At 46.8% G+C, this 18,037-nt stretch overlaps 1 protein-coding gene across 2 annotated transcripts in view; it reads left to right on the top strand.

Moving 5' to 3' along the window:
- The window catches only part of brd4 (bromodomain containing 4), a 97,141-nt gene that overhangs the window by 64,259 nt on the left and 14,845 nt on the right, over nucleotides 1-18,037 (top strand). Inside the window, exons 11-12 of one of the 2 annotated variants that reach the window (XM_042344729.1) lie at nucleotides 3,889-4,008; nucleotides 7,069-7,191. In XM_042344729.1, coding sequence (XP_042200663.1) covers nucleotides 3,889-4,008; nucleotides 7,069-7,191 — 243 coding nt within the window. Of the gene's footprint in view, nucleotides 1-3,888; nucleotides 4,009-7,068; nucleotides 7,197-18,037 lie in introns of those variants that run through there. The other variant, XM_042344730.1, reaches the window with a different exon arrangement.

Raw genomic sequence — 18,037 nt, 5'->3', positions numbered from 1 at the left:
TTTTACTCAAGTCTGTTGCTGACATAGTCAGGTCTTTCTTCTGCCTGGCTCCAGCCTCCTGCTTGTCCCTCGTGTACTCCTTTCCACCATCGGTGGATGCTCTTTCAACCACTACTCCCCAAAACTTTGGCACACTCTCCCTCTTACCCCCCTTCCTTCCCCATCTTCAGGTCGTGTCTGAAGACCTTCCTCTTCGACTGTGATAGTCCCCCTTCAGGGACACTAGCCTGCGTGAGGGACCCTGTGTAAATGCAAGTTATTATTTTCGTTGCCTACACCTCTTCCATGCTTTCTTTCATATACTGAACCAACAATAAGAATCGACTAAGGAATTAAGTTCCATTTTTCACTCAATCCCCCGATCGTTTCTCTGCTTCAAAGGCCATTGTTATTCCGTTTGAGTGTTGGGTCCGTGTGTGAGAAACAGTGGCTAAATAACACTTGGAGAGGCTTGAAGCGTGCGCGAGCCTCTTTGTGCTTTTAAGATGACGCTCAAAGTATTTTCAAGCAACAGATGGCCAAACACGAGATTATCACCATGGAATTTGAGACAAACTTTACTGACCAACACTTGGCCGTTACAGTATGTCCCAGTCTCCTGGCCTCACTCAGTGTGATGCAACTCTCTCTCCTCCCCCTTCAAGCCAGTCTTGATGCTCTGTAGTTCTCTCCTACCTCCTTTCCCTTCGTTCTGTGAGAAACATTTGTACATTTTCAGTCATTTTAATCGTAGGATCTTATTTCACGGGACCTGCTGACGATTCTCAAATAGGGCATTCGACCCTCAGCAGCTAAAAGGTTGGAACAACCCAGCCATAGGACATAGAATCTTACAGCACATAAGGGGACCGTTCGGCCCATCGTGCCTGTGCCGGCTGTTTGAAAGAGCTACCAACTGGTCTAACTCACTCATTCTTACCTCATACCCCTGCAAGTATTTCCTTTTCAAGTACCTCTCCGATTCCCTCTTGAAAGCTATTATCGAATCTGCTTCCACCACACTTTCAGGCAGTGTATTGTAGACCATAAAAACTCTCTGGGTTTTTTAAAAAAAAAAATCCTCGTCTCCGCTCTGGTTCTTTTGCCAATTATCTTAAATCTGCGTCCTGTTTTTCAACCATTTTTGTAAAGAGAACCCGACGAGAAAGCAGCTGCTAAGCTTTCACGTTCATCCTGCTCTTTTCCCTTTCCCCCCCACCACACCATGATGGTCGTGTGGATGTTGTCACTGTCAGTCATAGCAGTACTGGTTGTGTTAGTCTTTGTGAACGTGTTTGCCAACTTAAGCACAGTACAGTTGGTTTGAATGATCTGCTCTCATGACATCCTCGTTCCACCCATGTTTGGGGACACAAAGTGGAGGGTGTCTGTCGTGTATCTTATCCCAAGTGTCAAAACGCTGGCTGCTTATTCAGACGTATTTAATTTCCTTCGTAATAACAATGATGATCCTTGAATTTGATATAGCGCTTTTCACGTCTCCGAGACGTAATAATTAATATGCTTCACTTCGCCTGTTAAATTGTATTGCTAACCCCTTAACCAAACTGTCCTCTGGCAGAGTAGTGATGCCATGATCATGATACAATGGTAATAAGCCTTTGGCAATTATACGTTGGGGGTTTGTGATGGCTTAGAGAGAAATAATAATGGATGGCATCACAGGAGTCATGGAATAGAATCCTGGAATCTTATAGCACAGAGGGAGGCCATTCGGCCCATCGTGTCTGCGCCTCATCTTTAGAACAGCTATCCAATCAGTCCCACTTTCCCTGCTCTTTCCCCATGTCCGTGCAAATTTTTCCTTTTCAAGTATCTATCCAATTCGCTTTTGAAAGTTGTTATTAAATCTGTTTCCACCAGCCCCTTCAGGCAACAACAACAACAACTTGGATTTATATAGAGCCCTCCACGCCGGACGGCATCTCAGAGCGGGTACTGTTTTGAGGAGAGAGGAGGTCAGAGAGGTAGGGGGTTGCAGAGGAGTGGAGGGATTTGAAGACGAGGTTGAGGATCTTGAGTCGATCCTCTCTGGGATAGGCAGCCAGTGCAGTCTGGCCAGGACTGGGGGAATCTGGGAGCGGAGTTTCGTGTGGGTGAGAATGCGGGCGGCAGAGTTTTGAATGATTTGGATTTTATGGATGGTAGTCGGTGGGAGACGGGCGTTAGAGTAGTCCAGTCGAGAGGTGACAAAGGCATGGACCAGGCTTTCAGCGGCTTTTGGGGAGAGGTATTGGCGGAGATGGGCAATGTGTCGGAAGTGGAAGAAAGCGGTGCTGGTGAGGGACCAGATGTGGGGGAGGAAGGATAATTGGGGGTCGAACCTGTCGCCTAGGTTGTGTACGGGTTCGGAGAGTTTTAGGGGGAGGTCGAGGAGGTGAGAGCCGTGAGATTTTAGACGTTGACGAGAGCCAAAGATGGATCCTTGGGGTACCCCGCAGGTGACCGGGTGAGAGCGGGAGGAGAAGCCGTTTGTGCAGAATTACTGCTGGCGGTTTGTGAGGTAGGACTCGAACCAGGCCAGTGCGGTCCCACTGAGGTGGATGACGGAGGAAAGGCGGTGGAGGAGGATGGCGTGATCGACTGTGTCGAACGCCGCAGCGAGGTCCAAGAGGACAAGGAGGCAGTGGGAGCCCTGGTCACAGATAGAGAGGATGTCGTTTGTGACTTTCCCAAGCACAGTCTCTGTACTGTGGGCGGTGCGGAAACCGGATTGGAGGGCATCGAAGAGGAGAAGGCAGTGCATTCCAGACTGTAACAGCTTTCTGTAATAAAAAGGTTTCTCCTCATCTCCCATCTACTTCTTTTGCCAATTAGCCCAAATCTATGTCCTCTGCTTACTCTCCCACCCACCAGAGGAAGCAGTTTCTCCCTTAACTACTCTTATCAAACCCTTCCTAATTTTGAACACCTCTATTAAATCTCCCCTATTCGAGACATTTCAAGGCGCTTCACGGAATATACTGTAAAATGAATCGACTGTATATTTTGTGGGCGAAACGCGGCAGCCAATTGCGCAGAGCGCTGTCCCACAAACAGTCGTGGATTGAGTGACCAAATTATTATTTATTTTGAAGGAAATATTAGGCCCGGAAAAGCGATCCCCCAAATAGACGAACATCCGGGTTCCTACTCACTGCAAGGTAAACAGAGGCGGGTATGTGTGTGTGGAGTAGGGAAACTTACCTAAAGGTTTCCTCTACCGGGAATCAAACCCAGGTCCTCTCGTTTGCGCGGCAAATGCTCAAACTACTAAGCTACGGGACTCTTTAAGAACTGAGGAGAACAATCCCAATCATTCCAAATAATTTAGTTTATTTTTAAATGAATAAACTTGTAAATAAGTAAATAAAATAAATAAACAAAAGTGCCCTTCAAAACCACCAAGATTTTTATTCTTTGGTTACGATTAATAATAATAATCCTTGCATTTGATATAGCGCTTTTCACGTCTTCTCGACGTCCCAAAGCGCTTCACACAATATACTGTAAAGTGAATTGACTGTATATTTGTGGGCGAACGCGGCAGCCAATTGCGCACAGCAATGTCCCACAAACAGTCATGGATTGAAAATGACCAATTTATTATTTTTTGGGAGGGATTATTATTATTATTGGATTATTTCTGGTACTGTGACCTCACTATTGCAGAGTTGGGGGCATTTTCATTCGTTTGCCACAGTTTGTTATAAATCCCTTCACGAGCAAATCACAGAGTGTCAAACAGGCTTTTATTGCCTTCAGCTGTTTTCTTTCCGTTTAAGTTTACTGAACCTCTGCATCTGATTACAAGTGCCAGAAAACTAGAGTAATGTTTTCAGTGTGTTGTACCTGTGTACCGGAACCAAAGTATTTGCTCCAAATCTTGTTGTGTGATGCTGTTTGCAGTGAAAAAAGTTCCAGGGAAATCGAATGATGACCTCCAACTAGACTCGAAGAGCGAGCTGGACACCAGGTTACACGACGTCAGTGGACAGCTGAGCTCCGGCAAGAAACTGAGCCGAAAAGGTTGGTGCAGTGCAAGCTCGTGACTTAGAGCAGGGTGGTGCAACCGGTGGCCTGCGAGCCGCGTCCGGCCCAGCGGATATTAATAATAATCCTTGCATTTGATACAGCGCCTTATCGCGTCTTCTAGACCTCTCAAAGCGCTTCACGGAGTATACTGTAAAGTGAATTGACTGCATATTTTGCAGGAGAAACGCAGCAGCGTCCCCACAAACAGTCATAGACTGAAGTGACCAAATTATTATTATAACTATTTTTTTTGAAAGGATTATTACCCCCGGAAAAGCAATCCGCCAATCAACTAACAACCAGGCTCCCACTTACTGCTAGATGAACAGAAGCATGTGGAGTAAGGCCCAAAATTTGGCCTTGATGGGAATCGAACCCAGGTCCTCTCGCTTGCCAGGCAAGCGCTTTAACCACGAGCTACAGGACTTCATAACTTCATCATCTGCAAAGCAAATACTAGCGACATGCAGACCCCAAACCAATCAGGAGACAGTCCCCCGGGGGCTCTGGCTCTGCCCAGCATCGGGACTGGCTGATCAGGATAAAATATTGCTTATGTGCCCTGCAGGCGTTTGTCAAATGTGACCTCCGGCCCTCAGGAGCCAAACTTGGATCACAGGCAAAGTAGACGGGGAGAACAGGGGCACAGCTATAGCACTCGCACTGTCGTTTCCAAAGCTGTGAGATGCTAATCACGACAAAGTCTACTGTCCCGTTCAATTTGCATTGACTGAGACTACAGTGTGGTTTTTAATTCTTTCGAGGAATTCCTCATCACACGGATTGCTGAGATCGTACTGCAACCACAACTTGCATTTATGTAGGGCTCTTTATGCGGGTTTAGCAGCCTGGAATGCTTGACTGGCCCCGATTCGGGGTGTGGGGCGCAGGGTGACCGTAAGTACAATCACAAAGGAAGGTCTTTAGGCGGAATTTAAAAGTGGGGAGGGAGGAGGCAAGGTGGAGGGATTGAGGGAGTGAGTTCCAGAGTTTAGCAGCGTAGTCCAGTGGCTGAAGGCACCGATTTTGGAGATTGTAGTCCGTGTTTCTCTCCACACCGACATATCGATGGATTTTTGCATTTCCGGAATGAATGAATTAATGGACAAAAAATGTTGGGACGTTTTAAACTGAGTCAGACTCGGTTCGAAAACTTTAAAATCTTTTGAAACCAACTTGTTTGAAGGGTTAAGATCTGAGCAGTTGAGCTACAATTGCACGTTCAGTGGGAATACCTGGTCTCAGCCACACAAGGATTATTTGCAAGTAAAACAACAACTTGCATTAACATAGCGTCTATCACCCAGGGCAGCCTTCCAGATTTGCACTACCCTTTGCGTGAAAAAAATTGCGTGTTGATTTCACTCCTAAGTGGCCCCTAACTCTAATTTTAAGATGATAACGATAATAATCCTTGCATTTCATATAGTGCCTTATCGTGTCTTCGAATCTCAAAGCGCTTCACAGAATAACAACAACTTGCACTTGTATAGCGGGAGAGGGGACAAGGCAGCGGGATTGAGGGAAGAGTGTTTCAGAGTTTCGGGGCGTAGTGGTTGAAAGTGCGACCTCCGATAGCGGGGCGGAGGGTGCGAGGGACGAGCAGGAGCCGGGGCCGGTCGAACGGAGGCGCCGGGTGGTGGATTTGGGGAGTGAGAAGGTCAGAGAGGTAGGGAAGTGCCAGAGACTGAAGGGATTTCAACATAAGTGTGAGGATCTTGGACGTATATACTACAGAATATACTGTAAAAATATACTGTGAATTGATTGTATATCTCATGGGCGGAACGCGGCAGTCAATTGTGCACAGCAGCGTCCCCACAAACAGTCGGGGATTGAAGTGACCGATTTATTATTCTTGGAAGGAGTTATTACCCCCGGAAAAACGATCCGTCGATCGACCGCTAGGTAAACAGAGGCATATGGAGTAAGGAAACTTGCCTAATGTTTCATCCTGCCGGGAATTGGACCAGGTCTCTCGCTTGTGAGGCGAGTGCTGTAACCACTGAGCTACAGTATTTCACAACCCCTTGTTCTGGATTTTCCCCATCCACCAGAGGAAATAGTTTTTCTGTTCACGCTGATCGCCAGGAGAAACTCCCCCATACTCTGAAGCATTTTGAAGGTTGAGTGTTATCTGTTGCACTGATAGCAGGGCCTCGCTCATGCGATTTAAGGCAGACTAGTAGCGTCTCAACACCACGAGTTTGCAGCGTTCACACACTTGTTTGCACAGAAGCGTTGGAGTCGGTGATTGGGTTTCCCAGGTAACCAGAGCTTATCTCCTCAGCTTCACGGCTGCAGTGTAACCAATAACTTGTGGGATTTGGGGAATAAAAATAACGATCGTGCTCCCAAGGAAGAGGCAACTTTATGCTCGGCCTCAAAATATATTGCTGTACAGTTTATCGAGATGTCTCGATGCACTTCACAGAATACACTGGAAAGTGAATTGACTATATATTTTGTGGGCGAAATGTCTGTATAATTCTGTACAAATAGAATTGTGGGTTTCAATAAGATTTACTTAAAGGAAGTTAGTCAGGTAAAAGCGCTTCAGTGGTTTCCCCCAGTACCCCGAAACTCTGGAACACTCTCCCTCTATCTCTCCGCCTTGCCCCTTCCTTCCCCATCTTCAGGTCACGCCTGAAGACCTTCCTCTTGGACCATACCTACGGTCACCTCCCCCTCTCCCCCCCGGCTCGGGGTCGTGCTCCACCACTGTCAAGCGCTCTGGTACTCTACCCTGTGCGAGGAGCGCTGTGTACGCTCCTACCCTCCCTGCCCTACACCTTCCCTGATCGCACCCCCCCCACAGCTCGAGTCCAAATACCTGCAGTCCTATCCAGCGCCTCGGAGCGTGAAAGACGCTGTGTAAATGCAAGTTGTTGTTGTTGTCTCAAAGCACTTCACAGAATGTATTGCAAATGGATCGACTGTGTATTCTGTTGGGTGTATCGTAGTTGAGCGGTTGTGTCGCGGTGGTTGGGGGGGGTGGGAGGGGGAGCTGTGGCGTACGTGGCTGATTTTCACTAGGAATTCTGTTCTGTGCAGCAGAGAAGCACGACGTAAGCATGGACACCGGGGGTCCCTCCAGGATCAGGAGCAGCAGCAGCTCGTCGGAGTCGGACAGCAGTAGTGACTCCAGCTCCTCTGACAGTAACGACTCTGAAACAGGTTAGCGTCAATTCTCTCAGTCATTGAACCTGTGGCTGGCCTGGTGCCAGCAGCACCCATTTACCCCCACCACCCACCCACCCACCCACCCACCTCAGCCCCACTTTCTCCGCACACAGCACCCACCCACCCACCCCGATGCTAGTGTTCCAAGCAACAGCCAATAACCTGGCTAAACAAACCAGGCTGCAGTAGATAATTTACCAGATTAACGGAGCGGATGGATGGACGGACGGACTCCTGTGGTAAGAGTTTCTCGTGTGAAATATTGACATTCCTGCAAAGATTCTCTGGTGATTATGTCTGTTAAACAGCTGGCACAGAACAGCGGTGCAATAATGCTGGTGTAACAGCCGGTGAAAGCCATAAAAATGATCTTAAATTGCACTTGTTCAAACCACAACGCAGCTTCAAGGGAATGGGAAAAAAAATCATTTTTTATATATAGATATATATATATATCTTATATATATGTGTGTGTGTGTATATATATATATATTCAAAAATGGGATTTTTAAGTTTGACTACCTCTCCTCTTTTGACGACATAAACATAAACCTCAAATGACTTCACCTGCGTGTGAAATCCGCACGTACGCCTTTTCTGGTGGGAACTGACTGTGACGATGCCACTTTTGCGAGACAAAGTGAGCGCAGTTCGCGTAGCGCTGCACAGGATTGGAAACGGAGCAATGCTTAAGACTAGATTTTTCATGGCGCTGTGTTGTGCATTTGACTGTCTCACAGTGAGTGAGTGAGTGAGTTACACATGTTTTTTTTCAAACCACCACAAAAAATAAGATTGTAAACTGGTTATATCTCAGCGATTGGTGCCCAGGTCTTGTACTTTGAACCCCTTTCGTAGGGCACATTTGGCAGTCACGCTCTTATCTACCTTGAGTTCTGCCACCATAAACCCTGTCTCACATTGCCATTATTTTATTGCCTAAAATAAAAATAATAATTTGGCCATTTAATTCATGACTGTTGATGGGACACTGCTGTGTGCAATTAGCTGCCAGGTATTGCCCACGAACCATACGGTCAATTCACTTCACAGTTTATTCTGTGAAGGGCTTTGAGCCGTCTAGAAGACATAATAAGGCAAGGATGCAAGGATTATTATCAAATGCAAGGACTATTATTATATATAAAATGCCAGGGAGTCTGTTTCACTGCTGTAATTTGTTGGGGTTCAAATATTCAAGGCATTTGCAGTTTGATAGTAAAATTGATTTCACATAGTAAAATTGCAGCCTTATCATTTCCCTACCAGGCGTCTGTTTTGTATACTTAGCATCTACTGTTTAACCCAAATTTCCCTTTAATTGCCTTAAGAAATTACCAGTCGTGTGGCGATTACATAATGACAATCTCAGACCCTCCACCCTCCCAGTCAACTTTAAATGATTCCTCCCTCCCCCACCCCATCCCATTACCCCTGAAACAAATTTAAAGTTGAAATTCAGATTACAATGGGGTCCTGTGACTTAGTGATTGGAGCACTTGCCTTTCAAGCGAGAGGCCATGGGTTCGATTCCTGGGCAGGACGTAATGTTGGGCAAGTTTCCTTACCCCACAGATATGCCTCTGCTTACCTAACAGTAAGTTGGAACCCAGTTGATTGCTTTTCCAGGGGTAATAATCCCTTAAAAGAAATGTTCGTGGGACACTGCGCAATTGGCTGCCGAGTTTCGCACACAAAATACACAGTCGATTCACTTGACAGTATATTCTGTGAGGCCTTAGAGACATCTCGAAGACGAGATAAGACGCTATTGCAAATGCAAGATTTATTATTATTACATTCTCCTCCAATACACGTTCTGCTTCCACTCACTCAGGTGGTTTGTATCTTCAGACTCCCTTCAGTGAATTACAGCCTTGTAACTCCTCCCGATCATCCCTTACTTTGGCTCCAGAGGTCTTGCATTGAAAGCACGTCAGCGGGTTATTTGTGTGATGTTTACTTCTGTCCGTTTTGCCGACGGCTTTGTCAAGTGTTTTCATAACGCCCCCAGTGTTTTGTGTGGAAATTGAAACTGGATTTGTTGATATTGTAAAATTCTCAAATATTATTCCACCAAAATAACCCACTGCCTTCTAATTAATCTGTAACATGATGAGGCTGATCGGAAATTGTACAGTAGGTTTCTTAATTGCCTTAACATGGAGATCAGACAACTGCGGGTGACTCTCACTGTACACATACAGCTCATCTTTGCTGTACATTTTGTCCCACTGATGCTAACTGTTTGTAAGGGGCTGTCGCTGTATGTATTTAATAATAGATCCCGGATTGGCAAATTGTCAAACGTTTTGTATTACCCGCTCATGATTTACAAAATGTTATCTGATGTGTAATGGCCTGTGATGGATGGATGATGTGATCTTCGCCACCGATGCTATTGTTCAGCCCAGTGAACTTTTTAGTGTAAGCTGTGTAACCGGTTGTGTAATAGCCACAGAGTGCGGAGTTTGGAACTGCGAGGTCAGCCAGCTGAGTGCAATGTTGTAGTTGTGCTGTGTTTCGCCCACAAAATATGCAGTCGCTGCACTTTACAGTACATCCTGTGAAGCGCTTTGAGACGTCTCGAAGGCGCGATAAGGCGCTGTATCAAATGCAAGGATCATTATTATATATATCAATATATCCTGCTGTTGTACAATTGATTACAAATAACCTGTGCCACCTTGCGCTGGGTGCTGGGGATTGAGAGATATCATGGTTTGACAAGATGACCTTGCAGTCATGGGTTTCCTTTGAAATACACTCAAACCCTCAGTTGCTGATGGTCGCAGGATGGGCCGCTAGCTTTCGTGGAAAGACAAATAGAAATGCAATTCAAAGTCAATTGGAAACTCAAAATTTACTGCACATTCGGGGGGGCGGAGGGGGTAGGCATTCGGCCCAACCTGTTTCTTCAAATTACCTTTTTTTTCTTTTCCCCCCCCATTAATCGCGCTTCTCAGCGCTCTCTCCCCGCATCCCATAGGCGGTTTTACTGTGAACCTCAAATGCATTTGGTTAAAAACCCTTCGCATTTTTCGAAGGTCTTCTGGTCTCGTGTTGCGTCACCTGAAGTAGCGAGAGCGCTCGTGAAACCTCAGCCTGATCAGATCTGCTGCAATTATAACATCGCCTTTGTCGGAAAGTGCAAATTGCAGACATTTTCAGAACGGCGTTTGGAATCCGCCTGAAAAATTTGGAGTTGCGTAGGGTTGTGTAAAGCGCGCGCAGGCCATTTGGTGTTTATACTCCCACACAAAGCCCCGGGTATCATTTCGGTGAAAATGGCGATGCATCTCACCAGGAGGTGCTCAGCTTATTTCACTGCCGGGCAAAATGTGTTCCATTTAACTCACTCGAGTGTTGTTCTTTTCAAATCCCTTCGTGCCCCTCGCACCTCCCTACGCTACACTATGCCCCGAAACTCTGGAACTCTCTCCCTCAATCCCTCCGCCTTGCCCCCTCCCTCCCCACCCTTAGACTCTGCCACCGTCAAACACTTCGGGGCGAGACTCCACATGAAAGGGCGCTGTGTAAATGTAAGTTGTTGTTGTACAGTGCAGCAGTTGCTTGTGACTTGAAGGACTGTTCAAACTGATGTGATGGATTCAGTGCATCTAAAGCTGTGTATCCTTGGGTGCGGGGTAATCTGTGCCTGTTGTCGCTGCTGCCTGTAAATCTCCCTGAAGGAAACGCTTGACTATTTGGTCTATTTATTTGATTTGGTTTCTCCAGACCAGTTGCCAATTATTGTGGAGTCCTGTAGCTCAGTGGTTACAGCGCTCGCCTTGCGAACGAGAGACCCGGGTTCAATCCCCAGTCAGGGCGAAACGTTGGGCAACTTTCCTTACTCCACACGTTGACCCAGCAGTAAGTAGGAACTCGATTGTTTGTCGATTGACAGACCGCTGTTCCGGGGGTGATAATCCCTTCAAAAAAAACAAAATAAATAATAATTTGGTCACTCAATCCACGACTGTTTGTTGGACAGTCCACGACTGCTGTGCGCAATTGGCTGTGCGCAAAATGTACAGTCAATTCTCTTTACAGTATATTTCTGTGAATGGCTTTGAGACGTCTCGAAGACATGATAAGCATCAAATGCAAGGATTATTATTATTATTTATTTGGTTTCGTTTCTCCAGAATAGTTGGCTTGTGTCGCGTGGAGGCAGTTGTTTATGTAATCCTCCAGCTCTTTAACAACCATTCTTGTGCTATCTTCTATTTGCTTGGATTTTTCACGTGCTGTTGACTTACTAGTTTCCGGCGAGCTGGTGCCTTTATTGTTAACTACAACAATGTGAGAGCGAGCAAGCGAGGGAGAGCAATTCACTGAGCTGAAGTTTACTCCACAATGCCGAAAGAGAGAAGAACACTCACGGGGAGAGGCGCAGGTGGTGTCTTTACTTTAAAGTGTCCATTGCGCTTCGCTGCAAGTCGTATCGTGTTAACACTTTATATTAAAATGCAAATTTCACGCAATCGATTGTGTATTCACCCAAAACCTACGTGTGGGTTCCAGCCCTGGTCTGAAGCTGTGGCCACTCATTTCCTTATCCGCCTCTCTCCTCGTCCTTATTTTCTTTATCTTCTATTCACCACACGCTCAGTTTGGGAAGCTTGGATTGACCATACAGACCTGTATATAGTGAAGTAAGATAACTGTATAAGCTACTAAACTTTGTGGAATCCTGTAGCGTAGTGGTCAGAGCGCTCGGCTCGCAACTGAGAGGACCCAGGTCTGATTCCTGTGAGCGGCAAAACCTTTGGCGCATAATAATCCTTCCCCCCTTCCCCCCCACCCCACCCCCCATGACTGACTGTTTGTGGGACGCCGCTGTGCGCAATTGGCTTCCGCGTTTCACCCACAAATATACAATCAATTCATTTTACAGTATATTCTGCAAAGTGCTTTGGGACGTCTCACAGATGTGATAAGGCGAGATGCATTTGGGAGTGGTTTTAAATTCCCTCATAGGGAGGATAAACGGGGGAGAATTGGAATTGATCCCAGATGAGAGCCTGACGCTAACGTGAGGGTTATTCCCATTTCTCTGGGCAGTGACCAAGGTTATTTTAACTGTGTGCACGAACGTATGATGTAGGATAGGGAGCACGCTGTATTGACACAGCACTCGCCAACTGCTATTACAACCCGAACCTGATTTTTAAAGCCTTTATTTATCATTTCACACAGCGCTTAAGAACATAAGAATTTTGCGAGGCGAAAGAAGACCAAAGCCCATCCAGTTCACCTGCCACCATCCTGGCAATCACATAACATGTCGTGTCCCAAACTATATAGCGTATCCCCGAGATATTATTTTGTCGGGATAGAAAAGATGAGTTATTATTAGCAGAGGAGTTCCTAACACAGAAGCAGTTTTCGAGATTTTTTTGGTGCAAGTGCCATTAAATGTTTAGCAGTAATAATGAGTGACAGGAGTAGGGTTTCCAATACTGGTGCTGTGATACGATACTTGAAGAAGTTCCTGGTTTATCAATGTGAATATTTATGTTGCCATTGCTAGACTTTTATTCCGAGTGACACGTCTCTAGGCTTTGCTCTACGAGGCCCGGTTATGCTGACAAATGTATGTACGTACTTGCACTGACTGCTTCTGTCCTTGGAGTAAAAGGTCTCTCTCTCTCTCTCTCCAGTCGAAACGAGTGCATCAGTAGTAGGCAATCAGTAGTAACACTCAGTAATTGTTGTGGAGGCAATAAACTTTGGTTAGGAAGGAGTTTTTTGTCAGGTTTCTCTTGTAAGTGCTGTTAGATCCCGCGAGATGGATTCTTCAGCGGGCCAGACTGATCGCGTGTGGCTTGGCTTAAGGCTCGGTCGATCGGTTGCGGGTGTGGGAATGATGTACGCGGAGCGAGCCTGCACTTTGGATCGGACTTGGCGCTGGGTTGGTAATGGTGCACAGCATAGGTCAGGGATGCTTCTCGCTCAGAATGCCTTCAGCGAAGGCGGAACGCAAGTCAGAGGCAAAATGCTGCAGACGCTGGAAATCTGAAATAGGAACAGAAGCGGCTGGTAACGCTCAGCAGGTCAGGCAGCATCTGTGGAGAGGAAAGTCAGTTAACGTATCGGGTCGATGAACTCGGTAAGCAAGGCATTTTGCGTCTTTTTTTTGCCCCCCCCACCGACAAACTAAAGGTTCTTTTTTTTTTAAGAGTGTCTTAATGAGCAGCAGAACTTCCTTCGGTTCATGAAACGCTATAGCTGGTCCCTCAGTCAAAAACTTAGCACTCGTTGGCTATTTTCTGTTTTTTTTTATATACATGAAGGTTTTTTTAAAAAAAAAGTTTGTAAGCTTCAAAAAAAAAAGCTGAAATTTGTAATTGAAGTAAAACCGGAGATTATGTAACACCCGTTTTGTTGTGATGAAACGATTCAGTGTTGTTCCCAAACTCTTTTTTTGTATTCACTCGATTGTATATCTTATTTATTTTGACTTTTGCATGTTTTCTAACGGCGGAAAAAAAACACACTTATTTTTTGCTTTTTCGAAACGTTGTAATTGTAATATTTTTCTGATTTATTTTTTCTTTTCGCCTTTGGGGGGTGGGTGGGGGGGGGGGGTCAGGGGGATCGATTGATAAGCTGGAGTAGCTTTTTATTACACGTTGCATGTAAGGGGTGGGGGGGGAAGCATAGTTTTTAAACGAGTGTTTTGGCAGTTCTGGAAACATGAGATGATTTTTTTTTAAAAAAAGCTGTATTTCTGGTAAAACGGCAGTAAAATAACTGGAGCTTATAACACCAGGTCTTTGTTTCAGAATGTTCTCATTTGCCAGAGCTACTTAACGGAGTTTGTAGCCAGCTGTACCTTCAATTTATATGAAGTTGACATTGTATTTTTTTGTATATACAGTTATTAAAGTGACGAATCAAATATTCGGGGAACAGATTTTTTGATTTTTTTTTCATTCGGTGTCATATTATCTCACCACCACCCCCCCCCCACCCCCACCCCAAGTCCTAGACAGACGTACGTAAAGCCACAGTCCTGTAGCTCAGTGGTTGAGAGGACCCGGGTTTGATTCCCGGGCAGTTCAGGGAGAAACCTTAGGCAAGTTTCCTTCCCTGACTTGCCTAAGGCTTGCCACACGCACGCCTCTGTTTACCGAGCAGTAAGTAGGAACCGGCTTGTTAGTCGATTACATTTTGTTTTTAAAAAAAAAAGAATAATAATTTGGTCACTCGATCTACGACTCCGTGGGGACGCTGCTGTGCGCAATTGGCTGCTACATTTTGCCCACAAAATATACAGTCAATTCACTTTACAGTATATTCTGTGGAACGCTTGAGACGTCTCGAAGACGTGATAAGGCGCTGCATCAAATGCAAGGATTATATTTTCCTTATTCCTCATGCTGCCGACACAGCCACTTGAACCCAATTTGAGATATAATCGCTGATGTGGCTGATAGAACTTTCTGACTCTCTCTACTGATTCTGTCTCTCACCTCCTGTCAGACTGAACATCAAGCAGCGTGCAATGTGATTTTCCTCTAACCTTGTTCACCAACAACCAAACTAAAAACTTAACTAACTCTTCACCAGACACACATTCTCTGCTGTTTCCACCTGGTTCTCTGTCCGAGACGTGGAGTCCTTTAGTTCAGTGGTTAGAGCATTCGCCTCACAAATGAGAGGACTTGGGTTTGATTCCTGAGCAGGGCGAAACTTTGGACAAGTTTCCTTACTCCACACACCTCTATTTACTTTAGCAGTGAGTAGGAACCCGATTTTAGTCGATTGGCGGATCATTTTTCTGGGGGTAATAACTCCTTATAATAATAAATCGGTGACTCAATCCATGGTTATTTGTGGGACATTGCTGTGTGCAATTGGCTCCCGCGTTTCGCTCCACAAAATATACAATCATAGAATTATACAGCACAGAAGGAGGCAATTCGGCCTATCTTGTCTGTGTCGGCTCTTTGAAAAGAGCTTTTCCAAATCAACCGCACTCCTCCGCTCTCTCCCCACGGCCCTGCAGACTTGTCCCCAAACAATTAATAATAATAGTTGGCTGCCGCGTTTCGCCCACAGTAAATTCACTTTACAGTGTATCCCTGTGAAGCGCTTTGCGACGTCTCGAAGGCGTGATAAGGCGCTGTAAGTGCAAGAACTATTATTACTATTGTTAGATGAGGCACACACTCTTGATCCTAACTTTTCCTAAGTTGTGGGAATGCTCGAATGCACTTCTCTAACTGCTGGGCTCGGACTCGCACATCAGTCCTGAAGATGAAAGGGCCGCATTCTCTGTTCCAGATTTCCTCTCTATATAAACAACACTGTATTCCTTACTCCAGCATGGATTCATACAGCTGCCCTCTTTCTGCTTACCATTCTTTTTCTTTCTTTGCCCCATCTCTATCTCTGCCCCACCTTTTCTTTCTTTCTCTCGCTCTCCGTGACTTCAGGATCCTCACACTCATCTACGAATCCCCTTATTCCCTGTCTACCTCTCCGACCTGCTTACTCTCTGCTCCACAGCCTGCCTCCTCCGCTCAGCTGGCTCTGGTCTCCTGCTTATCCCTCGTCCCTTCTGATCAACCATCGGTGGCCACGCTACTACGCCCCACAGCTTTGGAAATTCCCTCCCTCAATCCCTCCTCCTTGCCCTCTCCTTCCCCCTTTTCAGATCACACCTGAAGACCTTCCTCTTCGACCCTGCTTACCATCTCCTCCTCCTCTTCCCCCCGGCTCGGCATCAGGCTCCGTCACTGTTAAGTGCTCTGAGATGTTGACCCAAGTGAGGAGCGCTATATAAATGCAAGTTGTTGTTATATTTTACCACCAACATAACTGTTCCGTTCCTCCCAAATGTATAACTTCCCTGCATTACATTAAATTTTATTTGCCATTTCTCTGCCCAATCAACTCATCAACTGTCTGTGTCTTCTTCATTGTTAACTACACTCCCTATTTTCATGTCATCTACAAGTTTAGAGAGAGGTGGGTCACAGAGAAAGAGAAAGGGCAGAGAGAGAGAGTGAGGGTGGGGAGAAGGAGAGTGCGAGGTGGGGGCGGGGGAAGGAGAGTGCGAGGTGGATGTGGGGGGAGAAGGAGAGTGCAAGGTGTGGGGGGGAGGAGAGTGTGAGGTGGGTGTTGGGGGGAGAAGGAGAGTGCGAGGTGGAGGAGAGTGCGAGGTGGGGGAGAGTGCGAGGTGGGGGGGGAGGGAGAGTGCGAGGTGGGGGGGGGGGGAGAGCGCGAGGTGGGGGGGGAGGGAGAGCGCGAGGTGGGGGGGGGGAAGAGAGAGAGCGTGAGATGGGGGGAGGAGAGGGTAGGTGGGGAAACGAGAGATAGATAAGAGGACCCGTAAAAAGCGAGAGAAGGTGACGGAGAGAAATGGAGAGGGAAAAAGAGGGCGCACTGAGAGAGGGGGTGGTGGCAGATAGAGGGGGTCAGAGCGAGAAGTGGGGCAGACAGAGAGGGGGGAACGGAGAAAGAGTGGGGGGGAGAGAGAGAGGAATGGGATGTTGAGAGAGGTGGGGGCAGAGAGAGAGAGCGCGCGCGAGAGAGGAAGGGAATGTAGAAGATTAGTTGATTGGGCAGAAAAATGGCAAATACAATTTAATACAAACAAATGTGAGGTGACACACGTTTTGGGAGAAGAAATGAGGGGAACAATTACGTCGGTGGTAAATATTAAAAGGAGTCGGAGAGCAAAGGGACTGGAGGGGGGTTTAATGTTCATAAATCCTTATGGGATTTACGGGGGAAGGCTCGAGGGGCCGAATGGCCTCCTCCTGCTCCTAATTCTTATGTTCTTAAAAGGTGGGAAGGCAGGAAATTAACCAACAACAACTTGCACTTATATAGCGCCCCCCCGCGTAGGGTGGCGTCCAAGAGCGCTCTCCGAAGGCGATTTCTCAAGCACATCAAAGCGACGGGGAATGAGCGAACGGAGACGAGAGTAGACCTTGACTTTTCTTTATTGGGTTGGGAGGGGGAAGAAGGTTGAGGTGGGGAGTGGGGGGCACCTGATAGAAGAGTTTAGAACTAGGAGAGATTTTGATAGTCAATGGAGAGAAATTAGTTCCACGCGTCTGTGAGTCAGTCGGTGACTCCGGGGTGTCAGCTTGAGATAGTTAGCGAACGGGGAGGTTGGGAGGTATTTGGTCTAAAACCGCACAGTGAATAGATGTAGAATTTCCTGCCCCCCCCCTCCCCGGGAGCAGTGTTTGAGGCAGAATCCATATTGGCCTTCAAGAGAGACGTAGCCATCAGATAGGTTTCAGTGGGGGAGGGCAGGTAAGTGTGGCTGACGATCAGTGGCTCAGACACCTTCTGTGCTGTACGTTTCCAAGGTTCGTTCTCTCTCTCTCTCTCTTCCCCCCCCTCCCCGCTCTCTCTGAGCCTCTCTCTCTTTTTGTGCCCCCCCTCTCTGCCTTCCCCCCCTCCCTCTCTCTCTCTCTCTTTGCTCCCTCTCCGCACCTCTCTGCACCCTCTCTCCCAATCCCCCCTCTCTCTTCCCCCCCACCCCTCGCTCTGCCTCCTCTCTCCGTCCTCGCTCCCCTTCTCTGCCCGCCTCTTTCTCTGTCCCCCCACACTTCTCTCTTCACCCCTACCCCTATCTCTCTTACTCCGACTCTCCCCGTCCCGTCTCTGCCTCCCTTGTCTCTGGGTGCCTCTCCTTTCTCGCCTTACTTTCACTATCACACTCTCGCCTTTCCCGTCTCTTGCCTCAGCCTCTCTCGTTCCCCTGTTTTGTGAATTAACTGGTTTGTACAATAGTTTCACCGCAAATATAATGAAGGGTTTCTCACATAGCTCAGTGGGTAAGTGCATCATGTGTGACTGAGCCACACAG

The sequence above is a fragment of the Callorhinchus milii genome, unplaced genomic scaffold (assembly GCF_018977255.1).
Source record: "Callorhinchus milii isolate IMCB2004 unplaced genomic scaffold, IMCB_Cmil_1.0 Scaffold29, whole genome shotgun sequence".
Taxonomy (NCBI): Eukaryota; Metazoa; Chordata; class Chondrichthyes; order Chimaeriformes; family Callorhinchidae; genus Callorhinchus; species Callorhinchus milii.
The sequence above is the reverse complement of the archived record's forward strand: the minus strand, read 5'-3'. Positions and strand labels throughout refer to the sequence as shown.